General features: G+C 44.8%; 1 protein-coding gene across 3 annotated transcripts in view; it reads right to left on the bottom strand.

Annotated features, from left to right (window-relative positions):
* Positions 1 to 14,717, bottom strand: part of ADAP2 (ArfGAP with dual PH domains 2) — a 39,713-nt gene that overhangs the window by 13,641 nt on the left and 11,355 nt on the right. For 2 of the 3 annotated variants that reach the window (XM_012449271.3, XM_012449270.2), the window contains exons 5-6: positions 14,348 to 14,460; positions 2,059 to 2,205 (exon numbers count right to left, since the gene is read on the bottom strand). In XM_012449271.3, the coding sequence (XP_012304694.2) occupies positions 2,059 to 2,205; positions 14,348 to 14,460 (260 nt within the window). The remainder of the gene's footprint in view (positions 1 to 2,058; positions 2,206 to 14,347; positions 14,461 to 14,717) is intronic. The other variant, XM_012449272.3, reaches the window with a different exon arrangement.

The raw sequence follows: 14,717 nt of genomic DNA, 5'->3' as shown, positions 1-14,717 counted from the left end.
CAGGAATTTGCAGCCCTCACTTATGCTCATCTAACAGAGAGGCTGGGGTATCACACAAAAGAGAAGAATGGCCAGACCCAGGTTGTCAGATGCACCATACTGGGCAGATAGGAGGGAGCTGTGTATCCTGAGTACCAGAGACCTTGGGTGCCTCAACACAAGTCCTTGTGGCAATGATTGGCATGGAGTGGGGGCTAGGGCCGTGGTGCTAGGGCCCCTTGGGAAGGTCTAGTTCCTGCATTTGCTTCCTGGCTCCTGCTGCCAAGGGTCCTCCCTACAGTACAGAGGCACATGGGGTGGTAAAGGGGGTGCAGGGCTCAGGAACCATTGGCTGTGATCCTGAGCAAGTTACTAACATGTCCATGCCTCAGTAATGTGGGGCTTATTTTGAGGATTAAGAAATGATGGACTGCAATCACCAAAAGCAGTGCCCAAGGGAGTTAATATATGCTCACGAAATGTCAGCACCCACCTTCATCCACCCCCACTTAGCATCTCTGTCCCCTGTCCAGTCAGGTAACTCTGCTCAGAAGCTGACCCAGCTTATTCTTTCACATTGGCCTGCTGGTCTCTGACTGGGCTGATTTCCTGGACTATTAAATAATGCTTCTCACCTGGGAGAAGTGGCTCACACCTATAATCCCAGCACTTTGGGAGGCTGAGGTGAGCGGATCACTTGAGGTCAGGAATTCAAGACCAGCCTGGCCAACATGGTGAAACCCCATGTCTACTAAAAATATTTTAAAAATTAGCCGGGTGTGATCTCAGCCATTCAGGAGGCTGAGGCAGGAGGATCGCTTGAACCCTGGAGGAAGAGGTTGCAATGAGCCGAGATCAGGCCACTGCACTCCAGCCTGGGCAACAGAGTGAGATTCTGTCTCAAAAGTTAAAAAAAAAAAAAAAAGTGCTCAAACTTTAATGTGCACAAGACTCACCTGGGATCCTGTTAAAATGCAGTTTCTTTTCTTTTTTCTTTCTTTTTTTTTTTGAGACGAAGTGTCACTCTGTTGCCCAAGCTGGAATACAGGCTCACTACAACCTCCAACTCTCAGGTTCAAGTGATTCTCCTGCCTCAGCCTCCCAAGCAGCTAGGACTACAGGTACGTGGCACCATGCCCTGCTAATTTTTGTATTTTTAGTAGAGACAGGGTTTCACTATGTTGGCCAGGCTGGTCTTGAACTCCTGACCTTCTGCTCTGCCTTCCTCAGCCTCCCATAATGCTGGGATTACAGGCATGAACCACCATACCCAGTCCCTTTTTTTTTTTTAAATGCAGTTTCTAACTCAGTAGATCCAGGGTGGGCCTCAGATTCTATTTTTCTTTCTTTCTGTTCTTTTTGTTTTGAGACAGGGTCCTGCACTGTCATCCAGGCTGGAGTGCAGTGCCATGATCATGGCTCACTGCAGCCTCGACCTTCCAGGCTCAAGCGATCCTCCCACCTCAGCCTCCCAAGTAGTTGGGACTATAGGTACATGCCACCATGCCTAGCTAATTTTGGGGGTATTTTGGGATAAAGATGGGGTCTCATTATGTTACCAGGCTGGTCTCAAACTCCTGGGTTCAAGTGATCCTTCTGTCTTGGCCTCCCAAAATGCTGGGATTACAGGCAAGAGCTACCATGCTTAGCCTTGAGACTATTTTTAACAAGCTCCTGGCTGATGCCAGTGCTGTTGGGCCAGGACCGCATGTTGAGAAGCAGGTCCCAGGGTGCACTGCCGCCTGACTGTCTATCAGTTCCTCCCCGAGTTTCAGAATCTCTGGCCCTACCTGGCTTTGCATGCCTGGGCGTAGTCACTTCTGTAACTAGACTTCCATTGGTGACTGTGCATTGGTGGCTAGCCATGGTACTTGCCAGGTTCCTCTCCCTGATCTCACCCTTCCCTCCTCATATTTTTGTCTCAGATTGAGAAGTGATGATAGATTAAGGCAAATGGCAGCAAAAAAATCTCAAGAGGCAGCTGAGCACAACACTGGTGAGCAAGGGAGGTGGTACGCTGCACCTGCTGAGTCCTGGGATGTGAGCTGGAGGCAGAGGTGGCGACTCCAGGCATCTCACCTTCCCACTTTCATGATACACAAACAGGTTCCTGACGTGGCTGTCTCTCCTGTAGGTGATCTGCAGCCCGTGTGGGTGCCCTATCTTCTCTGTCTGGAAGGTGGCATTCAAGTCCTTAATGCTGATGACAGCTTTGGGGCTTTTACCCTGAAAGAGAGAAAGAGGATACTCAAGATGCTGACAGTCCACAGGGTGACTTCTGGTCAAGCTTCACCAAGGCCTTAACGCAAACAAACATCAATTTGTAAATGTATGGGTTTTAAATGTTCTTGCTCTCCTATCAAAATTCACAGATACTGGCCAGACGCAGTGGCTCGTGCCTGTAATCCCAGCACTTTGGGAGGCCAAGGCAGGCAGATCAGCTACAGTCAGGAGTTTGAAACCAGCCTGGCCAACTTGGTAAAACCTCTTCTCTACTAAAAATACAAAAATTAGGCCAGGCACAGTGGCTCACACCTGTAATCCCAGAACTTTGGGAGGCCGAGACAGGCAGATCATGAGGTCCAGAGATCGAGACCATCCTGGTCAATATGGTGAAACCCCACCTCTACTAAAAATACAAAAATAAGCTGGGCATGGTGGTACTCACCTGTAGTCCCAGCTACTCAGGAGGCTGAGGCAGGAGAATTGCTTGAACCCAGGAGGCGGAGGTTGCAGTGAGCCAAGATCACACCACTGCACTCCAGCCTGGGCAACAGAGAGAGACTGAATCCCAAAAACAAAAACAAACAAAAAAACCCAAAAATTAAATTAGCCAGGCATGATGGCAGGCACCTGTAATCTCAGCGACTCGGGAAGCTGAGGCGGGAGAATGGTTGGAGGTGGAGGCAGAGGTTGCAGTGAGCTGAGATTGTGGCACTGCACTCCAGCCAGGTTGACAGTGAGATTCCGTCTAAAAAAAAAAAATCACAGATATTCTACTGACCTCCTGTACTTGCACATCCCATGATGTCTGACCTCTGTCTAATTAGACTGGCCCCATTGAGCTGGAAAGGCGTTTGGAAAGGTCTTAACTTAGAACTTTTCACGCTTTTTAGCCACAGAACTTTTTGGGAAGCAAATCATTATGGAAGCTAAACAAATAAAGCAGATATGAGCAGATGTGGGGGCATTCCTTAGTTGCACTTAGCCCCATTCCAAGTGCTCAGTAGTCACCTGTGGCTAGTGGCTACAGTATTGGACAAGGCAGACACAGAACATTCCCATCACTGAAGAAAGTTCTACTAGTCAGTCTTCTCTAGAGGAAAATGTGGTCACATCCAGATGCATAATTTTGCATCTAAAAATCTATCCCAAGGTGCCAGGCTCACACTTGTAATCTTAGCACTTTGGAAGGCCAAGGTGGGAGAATCACTTGAGACCAGGAGTTCAAGATCAGCCTGGGAAACATATCAACACTCCATCTTGGGCCGGGTGAGATGGCTCACACTTGTAATCCCAGCACTTTGGGAGGCCTAGGCGGGCAGATCATGAGGTCAGGAGTTTGAGACCAGCCCGGCCAACATAGTGAAACCTCGTTTCTACTAAAAATACAAAAATTAGCTGGCTATGGCGGCAGGCACCTGTAATCCCAGCTACTCAGGAGACTGAGGCAGGAGAATTGCTTGAACCCAGGAGGCGGAGGTTGCAGTGAGTTGAGATTGTGCCTCTGTACTCCAGCCTCGGCGACAAGAGCTAAATTCCATCTCAAAAAAAAAAAAAAAAGTTCACCTCTACAAAAAAAAATTTTTTTTCTGATTAGCCAGGCATGGTGGCATGCACGTGGAGTCCACATACTAGGGAGGCTGAGGAAACTGACACGGAGGATCTCTTGAGCCCAGGAGCTTGAGGTTTCAATGAGCTCGTACTGCATCACTGCACTCCAGCCTGGGTGACAGAGTGAGACCCTGTCTCTAACCTTAAAAAAAAGGATTATCTACCCCTAAAAAGTAAATGTATTATTATGCAAATATGTATGTCAAAAGATATTTATTATAGTCTTGCTGATAATAGTTAAAAAAAAAAAAAAAAGGAAAACTATTTAAATGTCCATCAATGATAAAAAGTTAAATAAATCCTGGTATAGCTATACAATGAAATACCATAGAATATTTTAAAGAATAATTTAAATCAATATTACTAATATTTTTAAAAGTCCATGAAATTCATGAGTGAAAAATTCCAAGTCCCAGTACTGGAGGTATAGAGGGAACCTATTAACATAAAATTTAGGGCCAGATGAGGTAGCTCACGCCTGTAATTCCAGCACTTTGGGAGGCTGAGGTGGGTGGATCACCTGAGGTCAGGAGTTTGAGACCGGCCTGGCCAAGAAGGTGAAACCCCGTCTCTACTAAAAATACAAAAATCAGCCGGGTGTGGTGGCACGCACCTGTAATCCCAGTTACTAGTGAGGCTGAGGCAGGAGAATAGGCTTGAACCCGAGAGGAGAAGGTTGCAGTGAACCGAGATCTCGCCACTGCACTCTAGCCTGGGCAACAGAGCAAGACTCTGTGTCAAAAAAAAAAATTACCTATTAACATAAAATCTATTAATATAAAATGTGCACACATACATTCACACAAACATGCAAATATATACACAAGTATGCATTACAGACTCAGATTGGGAAGTCACAATAGCTTAAGGAAAATGGAAGCAGAAAAATCTCAAGAGGCAGCTGAGCACAGCACCAGTGAGCAGGGGAGGTGGTGAGCTGAGCCTGCTGAGTCCTGGGGTGCCAAGCTGGAGGCTGAGGTGGCAGCTCCAGGCATCTTACCTTCCCACCTTCCCACTTATTTGAATGTGCATAGAAAGTATAAATAGATTTACACCAACACTCTTAAATTATTTTTTTAGAGATAGGGTCTCACTCTATCACCCAGGCTAGAGTACAGTGGCACAATCATACTCACTGCAACCTCCAACTCCAGCTCAAGTGAGCCTCCTGCATAGCTAGGACTACAGGCTTGTGCCACTACGTCTGCCCAACTTTTTTTTTTTTTTTAAATAGAGGTAGGGTCTCACTATGTTGCCCAGGTTGTTCTCAAACTCCTGGCCTCAAGTGATCCCCTCCTGCCTTAGCCTCCCAAAGTGCTGGGAATACAGGCACGAGCCACGGCACCCAGCATGCCCAGCCTACTCTACACTCTTAACAATGGCTTTCTTAGAAGATTGCTGGGAGACTTTTATTTTTTAAAATCTACTGTGAGAACTACCAGGCTGGGCACAGTGGCACATGCCTGTAATCCTAGCATTTGGGGAGGCCAAGGGGGGCTGATCACTTGAGGTCAGGAGTTTGAGGCCAGGCTTGGCAACATGGTGAAATCCCGTCTCTACAAAAAACACAAAAATTAGCTGGGCTTGGTGACACATGCTTATAGTCCAGCTACTCAGGAAACTGAGGTGTGTAGAGTGCTTGAGCCCCAGAGGAGGTCAATGTTGCAGTGGGCCAAGATTGTGCCACTGCACTCCAGCCTGGGCCCACAGAGCGAGACTCCATCTCAAAAAAGAAATAATAAAAACACAAAAAAGTGTATTTAATTTTCTCAATATTTCTCCCAACTTTTAAAAAAAGACAGGCTGGGCTGGGTGGTAGGGCTCACACTTGTAATCCCAGCACTTTGGGAGGCTGACGCAGGCGGATCACGAGGTCAGGAGTTCAAGACCAGACTGACCAACATGGTGAAACCCTGTCTCTACTAAAAATACAAAAATTAGCCAAGCGTGGTGGTGCATGCCTATAATTCCAGCTATTCAAGAGGCCAAGGCAGGAAAATTGCTTGAATCCAGGAGGCGGAGGTTGCAGTGAGCCCAGATTGCGCCACTGCACCCCAGCCTGGGCAACAGAGGGAGACTGTCTCAAAAAAAAAAAAAAAAAAAAAAGTCCTGGCACAGTGCCTTACACCTGTAATCCCAGCACTTTGGGAGGCCCAGGCAGGAGAATCACAAGGTCAAGTGATCAAGACCATCTTGGCCAACATGGTGAAACCCCGTCTCTACTAAAAATACAAAAAGTAGCTGGGCATGGTGGCACACCCTGTAGTCTTAGCTACTTGGGAGGCTGAGGCAGGAGAATTGCTTGAACCCAGGAGGCAGAGGTTGCAGTGAGCTGAGATTGCGCCACTGCACTCCAGCCTGGTGACAGAGTAAGACTCCTTCTCAAAAAAAAAAGAGTATAGGCCAGGTGTGGTGGCTGATGCCTGTAATCTCAGAATTTTGGGAGGCTGAGGCGGGCAGATCTCCTGAGGTTCAGAAGTTCAAGACCAACTTGGCCAACATGGTGAAATCTCATCTCTACTAAAAATACAAAAATTAGCTGGGCATGGTGGCACCTGCCTATAATCCCAGCTACTGTGGAGGCTGAGACAGGAGAATCGCTTGAACCAGGACCCAGGAGGCGGAGGTTGCAGTGAGCTGAGATTGCACCACTGCACTCCAGCCTGGGCTACAGAGCAATCTCCATCTCAAAAAAAAAAAAAAGAGTATAGTTTGATTTTTGACAAATGTATATACCCATGTAATCACCACAACAATCAAGATATAAAACATTACTATCAGCTGGGTGCAGTGGCTCATGCCTGTAATCTCAGCACTTTGGGAGGCAAGGCGGGTGGATCACTAGGTCAGAAGTTCAAGACCAGCCTGGCCAAGATGCCCTGTCTCTACTAAAAATGCAAAATTAGCTGGGCATGGTGGCAGACACAGCTACTCAGGAGGGTGAGGCAGGAGAATTGCTTGAACCCGGGTGGCAAAAGTTGCAGTGAGCCAAGATCACACCACTGCACTCCAGCCTGGGCGATAGAGTGAGACTCTGTCTCAAAAAAATAAAAAACTACTATCATCCCAAATATCACCCCAAAAGAGTTCACTCATCCCCCTTTGCAGAATCTCTACCCCATTCCAACACCAGATAACCACTTAGTCTTCTATCAGTATAGTTTTGCCTATTCTAAAATTTCATATAAATGAAATCATATAAGCTGGGTACAGTGGCTCACGCCTGTAATCCCAGCACTTTGGGAGGCTGAGGTGGGGGGATCATCTGAGGTCAAGAGTTCGAGACCAGCCTGACTAACATGGTAAAACCTTGTTTCTACTAAAAATATAAAAAGTAGCTTGGTGTAGTGGCAGATGCCTGTAATCCCATCTACTCGGGAGGCTGAGGCAGGAGAATCACTTGAACCTGGGAGGCAGAGGTTGCAGTGAGCCGAGATTGTTCCATTGCACATCTCAAAACAACAACAACAACAACAACAACAAATGAATCATATAATAATCTTATACAAGGGGACTTAGAAAAGTTCATGGAAAACACATGATATGAAAAAACTACACAAGGATTTCAAATTATTTTGCACTAAAATAAACTCATACTAACTTGTTATAACATATCTGAATGGGATTTCATTTGAGGCACTAAGAAGGATAAGACATCAACTTGAGCATCTCTCAGAGCAACATGAATTCTGCTAAAATTGAAGAACAAACATCAACATTTATGGTGAAGTTTGGATGGATGAATAGTGAAATCACTGGTGGTTTAAGAAAAGTTCATGGGGACAAAGCCTCAAAGAAATTAGCAGTTTACAAATAGATAACTTGTTAAGAAGGGACAAGATGATGTTGAAGATGATGGCTGCAGCAGCAGACCATCTACATCAATTTGCAAGGAAAAAGAATTATCTTGTTCATGCCCTAATTGAAGAGGAGCAATAATTAAAAGCACAAACAATAGCTAACACCATAGATATCTCAATTGGTGCAGCTCACACAATTCTGACTGAAAAATTAAAGTTGGGCGAACTTTCTACTCAATGGGTGCCAATGCCATTGCACCCAGATCAGCTGCAAATAAGAGCAGAGCTTTCAATGGAAATTTTAAACAAGTGAGATGAAGATCCCGAGGCATTTCTTTGAAGAATTGTAACAGGAAATGAAACAGCTTTACCAGTGTGATCCTGAAGACAAGGCACAATCAAAGCAATGGCTACCGAGAGGTGGAAGTGATCTTGTCATAGCAAAAGCAGACCAGTTGACAACAAAGGTCACGGCAACAGTTTTTTGGGGAATGCTCAAGGCATTTTTCTTGTTGATTTTCTAGAGGGCCAAAGATCAGTAACACCTGCTCACTGTGAGAGTGTTTTGAGAAAGTTAGCCAAAGCTTCGGCAGAAAAACACCTGAGAAAGCTTCACCAGAGAGTCATTCTCCCCGACCACAATGCTTCAGCTCCATTTCTCTCATCAGACAAGGGCAACTTTGTGAGAGTTTCAATGGGAAGTCATTATGCCTCCACCTTACAGTCCTAATTTGGCTCCTTCTAACTTCTTTTGTTTTCTAATCTTAAAAAATCTGTAAAGGGTACCCAGCTTTCTTCAGTTAATAGTGTAAAAAAAAAAGGCCAGGCGTGTACTTCATATCTTTTATCCTAGCACTTTGGGAGGCTGAGGCAGGTAGATTGCTTGAGCTCAGGAGTTCAAGACCAATCTTGGCAACATGACAAAACCCTGTCTCTGCTAAAAAATAAAAATATTAGCCAGGCATGGTGGTATGTGCCTGTAGTCCCAGCTACTCAGGAGGCTGGGGTGGAAGGATCGCTTGAACCTGGGAGATTGAGGCTGCAGTGAACTAGAATTGTACCACTGAACTCCAGCCTTGGTGAAAGAACAAGACCCTGTCTCAAACAACAATATAAAAAACAAAATGTAGAAAAGACTGCATTGGCATGGTTAAATTCCCAGCACCCTCAATTGCTTGGGGATAGACTAAATGGCTGGTGTCATCTTTTATAAAAGTGTTGACCTTGATGGAGCTTATGTTGAAAAATAAAGTTTATATTTTTAATTTTTATCTTTTAACTCATTTATCTAAGAACTTTTTTATTTTCATTTTTTAATTTTTTGAGATAGAGTCTCACTCTGTCACCAGGATGGAGTGCAGTGGCATAATCTCGGCTCACTGCAAACTCCACCTCCTGGGTTCAAGCAATGTCCTCTATCTCAGCCTTCCAAGTAGCTAGGACCACACCCAGTTAATTTTTTGTATTTCAGTAGAGATGGGGTTTCACCATGCTGGCCAGGATGGTCTCAATTTCCTGACTTCTTGATCTGCCTGACTTGGCCCCCAAAAGTGCTGGAATTACAAGCATGAGCCACCACACCTGGCCTTTTTTTTTTTTTTTTGGTAGAGATGAGGTTTCACCATGTTGGCCAGGCTGGTCTTGAACTGCTGACCTCAAGTGATCCACCCACCTAGGCCTCCCAAAGTACTGGGATTACAGGCATGAGCCACCATGCCCGGCCTTTTTTTTGAGTTCCACTTTCTTTATATTTCATTTCCTTTTTTGTATTATCCAAAAGTTTTAGCTAAAAATGAGCTACCTTTATAATTTCAAAGTATCCACTTTGGGAAATAAACAAAAAAGAACACAGGGAGCCTATTCTATTTCTGGACTATTCTAGACTGAACTGGCGTAGGACTGAAAAACAGATCAACTTTTCCCAAAATGATGAGGCCCCGTCTGAGAGGCCAACTCACAGCAGCTGCTGGGGTTTAGTGACCTTTCCTAGCTACAGTAGCACTTTCTCTTCCTGCCTTTTGTACCATTTCAGCAAAAATGTTGAAAAAGTCATATTTTTCAGTTCTTTACATTGAAGACTGAGAAGAAATTCTTCCTGTAACTTGCAGGGTAAAGATTCTTCAACCCTTAACATTTTTCACTTGGTCCCGATGTGGCCACACTGGACAGACCTTTTTTATTATTATTTGTACAAATTTATGGGATACATGTGAAATTTTGCTACATGTATATAATGTGTAGTGATCAAGTCAGGGTATTTAGGGTTTTGGTCACCTGAGTATTTTGGTTAAGTATAGTTACCCCGCTCTGGTATCAAATATTGAATTGATTCCTTCCGTCTTACAATATGTTTGTAAACTTTAGCCCACTTCTCTTCATCCTCCCTTCTCCTTCCCATAGACACACCTTCTTTTAGCATTGCTCTGGTCTGCCTAGAAAAGCAATAGGAGAAATATTTAATAATTTCTACATACAGGAAGTAGAGTAAGGTGAAGTCTAAAGTCCTCAGAGCTTGTCCTTCTCTTACTTTGTTGGCCACAATTTCAAATTCTCTTTATTGAAAACCTCTCATCTTTCTGTCCTTTAAATACTGGAATGCCCCAGGGCTCAATGAGTAGATGATCTCCAGAGATGGTGCTCACCAAGTCTTTCCCTCCCAGTGTATACATGACACTCTATCCCTGAAGAGGTAGAATCTATTTCCTCTCCCCTTTAATCAGGGTTTGTTGCATGACTTGCTTTGACCAATAGAATGTGGTTCCTGGTTAACCTTCCAGAGGTCTGGTAGCATTTGCTTTTGCTTAGGGAAGCAGCCGCCATGCCACAAGAAAGCTTGAGCTAGACTCCTGAATGAGGAAGAGAGAGAGGCCATATAGAGTACACCAAGGCACCAGACATGTGAGTGAAAGCTTCTTTGGGTCTCTAGACAGCTAAGGGCAGCAGAGTAGCCCAGCTGATGTCATATGGATTACACTGGAACAGCAGAGGCCTGCTCAAATTCCTGACCCATAGGATTGTAAGAAATAGTAAAGTGATATTTTAAGCCATTATGTTTTAGGATGGTTTGTTACTCAGCAACAAATAACCAAAATACTCAGTCTTTGAACGCCTTTTTCCTGCTTAAGTGATCCTAGCCAGTCCCATTGCTAAACCAGTCTACATGCTGTTGACTCCAGTTCCAAACTTCCTCCAAGCCTCAAACTCATATATCCAACTTCTGTCACTTGGATTTAGAATTCAGGAAATGTACATCCAGCTTATTTCCCCATGTCTCTACTGGATGACTAATAGGCATGTCAAAATATAAAGGACTTTTGAGCATCCCCTTAGGGGTCTAAGTCTTTGCCACCTTAGTTTCATAGAGCAAAACTCTGGGAATCATCCTTGATTTCTCTTACTCTCACACCCCACATCCAACCCTTCAGTAAATTCTGTTGGCTCTACTTCCAAAATATATCCAGAATCTGACCACTTCTAACTATCCTGATTGGTGGTCCGATCCACCATTCTTTCTCACTTGGGTTATTGCAACAGCTTCCTGACTAATTTCTCTGCCTCCACTCTGGCCTCCTTCCTCCCTACTTGGAGGGAGGTTAAAGTGAGCCAAGATTGCACCATTGCACTCCAGCCTGAGCAACAGAGTGAAACTCCATCTCAATAAATAAATAAATAGCTTAAGTCAAATAATATCACTTCTCTGCTCAAAATCCTCCAATTGCTTCCCATCTCAGTAAAATCCCAAACTCCCAATTTCTGCAATCATACATGTATAAGTGAATTGTTTCTAGAATATATAAAGAACTATTACGACTAGGCCAGGCGCGGTGGCTCACGCCTATAATCCCAGCACTTTGGGAGGCCAAGATGGGCAGATCACTTGAGGTCAGGAGTTCAAGACCAGCCTGGCCAACATGGTGAAACCCCATATCTACTAAAAAATACAAAAAATTAGCTGGGCGTGGTGGTGGGTGCCTGTAATCCCAGCTACTCGGGAGGCTGAGGCAGGAGAATCGCTTGAACCCAGGAGGAGGAGGTTACAGTGAGCCAAGATCACACCATTGCACTCCAGCTTGGGCAACAATAGCAAAACTCCGTCTCAAAAAGAAGGAACGATTACAACTTAATAATAAAATGACAAATAACCGAATAAAAATATGGGGAAAGGATCTGAATAGACATTTCTTTTTTTTTTTGAGACGGAGTCTCGCTCTGTTGCCAGGCTGGAGTGCAGTGGTGCGATCTCGGCTCACTGCAATTTTCAACTCCCTGGTTAAAGCAATTCTGCCTCAGCCTCCCAAGTAGCTGGAATTACAGGCACATGCCACAACAGCCAGCTAATTTTTGAATTTTTAGTAGAGACGGAGTTTCACCATGTTGGCCAGAATGGTCTCAATCTCTTGACCTTGTGATCTGCCTGCCTTGGCCTCCCAAAGTGCTGGAATTACAGGCGTGAGCCACTGGGCCTGGCCCTGAATAGACATTTCTATAAATAAGATATATAAATGGCCAATAAGCACATTAAAAAGCTGCTCAACATCATTTGCCATGTGGGAAACACCAATCAAAACCACAATGAGATACGACTTCATATACATGAAGATGGTTATAAGAAAAAAGACAGATATGGGCCTAGTGCAGTGGCTCACATCTGTAATCCCAGTACTTTGGGAGGCTGAGGTGGAGGATTGCTTGAAGCCAGGAGTTTGAGAACAAAGCAAAATCCTATCTCTACAAAAATAAATAAATAAAAATTAGCTGAGTGAAGTGATATGCATCTACAATCCCAGTGCTTTGAGAGTCTGGAACAGGAGAAGCGCTAAGTCCAGTAATTTAAGGTTGCAGTGAGCTATGATTGCGCCACTGCACTCCAGCCTGGGCAACAGAGAAAGACCCTGTCTCTAAAAAATAAAATAAAAATAACCAGAATAGGCAAATTCGTAGAGATAGAAAGTAGGTTGGTGGTTGCCTAGGGCTAGTGGTGGGGTGAGGAATTACAGCTAGGGGATAAGGGGTTTCTTTTGGGGGTTATGAAAAAGTTTTTTAATCAATTGTGGTGATAGTTCTACTATTCTGTGAATATACTAAAAGCCAATTGACTGTATACTTTAAATGGGTGAATTATATGGTGTGTGAATTATATCTCAATAAACTGTTAGCAAAAGATATCCCAAGTCTTGCTGTGACCTACGAGGCCCTCCACCATGTGACTTCATCTCCCTCCACCCTTTTCCTTGCTCACTCTGCACTAGTCGCTCCACCCTCCTTGATGCCCTATACCCACCAAACACACTTCTAGCTCAGAAGCAGGGCTGCAGCTTATGGTTAAGTAGTTACACTGCATAAAAAGCTCCTGGCTGACAACTGCAAACCAGGCTCCTGATTTTTGAGACTGGAGCCTTGGGGCTGCACCCTCTTAGAGGGATTATCTTTCTTGAATCGGTAAAAAGGTGTAAGTGTTTGGCCATACCTGTGCTCAGGGCTTCCGCACATACTGTTCCTCCCTCTATTCTACTCTTCCTCCACATATCCACATAACTCAGTGCTCACATTGATTCCGTTATCTGCTCAAATGCCACCAGAGAGGCCTTCCCTGATCATTCTGTGGCAGCATTCCCTGACACACTCTCACTGTTCTCTGTCTTCTCACTCTCTGCTATTTTACTTTCCTTTTTTCTTTTCTTCTCTTTTTTTTTTGAAACAGGGTCTCACTCTGTCACCCAAGCTAGGGTACAGTGGCACAATCTCAGCTCAATGCAGCCTCGACCTCCCGTGCTTAAGCGATTCCCCCACCTCAGACGCCCTAGTAACTGGGACTACAGGCATGTGCTACCATACAAAGGTGCATGTGCTTGGCCCAGTTAATTTTTGTATTTTTTGTAGAGATGGGGTTTTACCGTGTTGCCCAGGCTGATCTCAAACTCCTGAGCCTCGGCCTCTTACTAAAGTGCTGGAATTACAGGTGTGAGCCACCGTGTGCAGCCTCTTCTATTTCACTTTATAAAACTATTGCCTGCTGGTATATTATATATTGATATTTTTATTACAGAGCTATTTCCTTTCACTAAACTGAAAGCTCCCTGGGAACAAGAGTTTTGTTTAGTTCCCTGCTGTATCCCCAGTGCCTAGAATAATGTCTCGCATACAGTAAGTACTCAATAAATTTTTCCTTTTTTTTTTTTTTTTGAGACGGAGTCTTGTTCCGTTGCCCAGGCTGGAGAGCACTGGCACGGTCTCGGCTCACTGCAACCTCCGCCTCCCAGGTTCAAGTGATTCTCTTGCCTCAGCCTTCCGAGTAGCTAGGATTAGCTAGGCACCTGCCACCATGCCCGGCTAATTGTATTTTTAGTAGAGACAGGGTTTCACCATGTTGGCCACGCTGGTCTCAAACTCCTGACCTCGTGATCCACCCACCTTGGCCTCCCAGAGTGTTGGGATTACAGGCGTGAGCCACCATGCCTGGCCTCAATAAATGTTTCTTAAGTGAATGAATATATGAAGTAAAATCAAGTGGTCATCAAAGGCTTAAACATGGACTGCCTACTGATTCTAGGTGGACAGAAAGTATGATTTTTAGTGGACTGGGTTGATTGTTCAACCAAGGCAAAGTAGCCAAATGTGCCTGCCTCTCAGGGGCTGAGATTATCCACAAGACAAGGCACTGCTGACTGAATGAAGACATTAGTGGGGAGAGAGTGCCCACAGAGGGACCCGCCCTTGTTGGCCTGGCATCTTACCTCTTCCTTTGTGTAGTACTTCAGGAGTCCTTCTCTTGCCAGAAGTACAAACCTCCTTCTCAGAAACTGTGAGTTGTTCCTTCCTCGCTTCCACAGGAATCCTTCTCGGTTACCTTAAGCACCAAGGATGACAAAGAGTGAACACCTGTGACCTTAAGATGCACAAGCAGCTCAGGAATCTCAGAGGTTCTCAAGTGGGGAGATGAGCCTTCCATCTGCTGCCGAAATATCTCCACTCAAAGGTCCCTATTTCAGCTGCAGGACACAAGGATCCCATCTGGGGCAAATTTTATGATGTCTTCTCACTTCAGGTCACTTCCTACTGCCTAAAACCTTTCTTTCTTGACCTTCTGTGATATCAGGCCATCTC

Source organism: Aotus nancymaae, unplaced genomic scaffold, assembly GCF_030222135.1.
Source record: "Aotus nancymaae isolate 86718 unplaced genomic scaffold, 86718_ANA_hifiasm-v0.15.2.pri h1tg000072l, whole genome shotgun sequence".
In the NCBI taxonomy this organism is placed as follows: domain Eukaryota; kingdom Metazoa; phylum Chordata; class Mammalia; order Primates; family Aotidae; genus Aotus; species Aotus nancymaae.
This window is presented reverse-complemented; position numbering and strand designations above follow the sequence as displayed.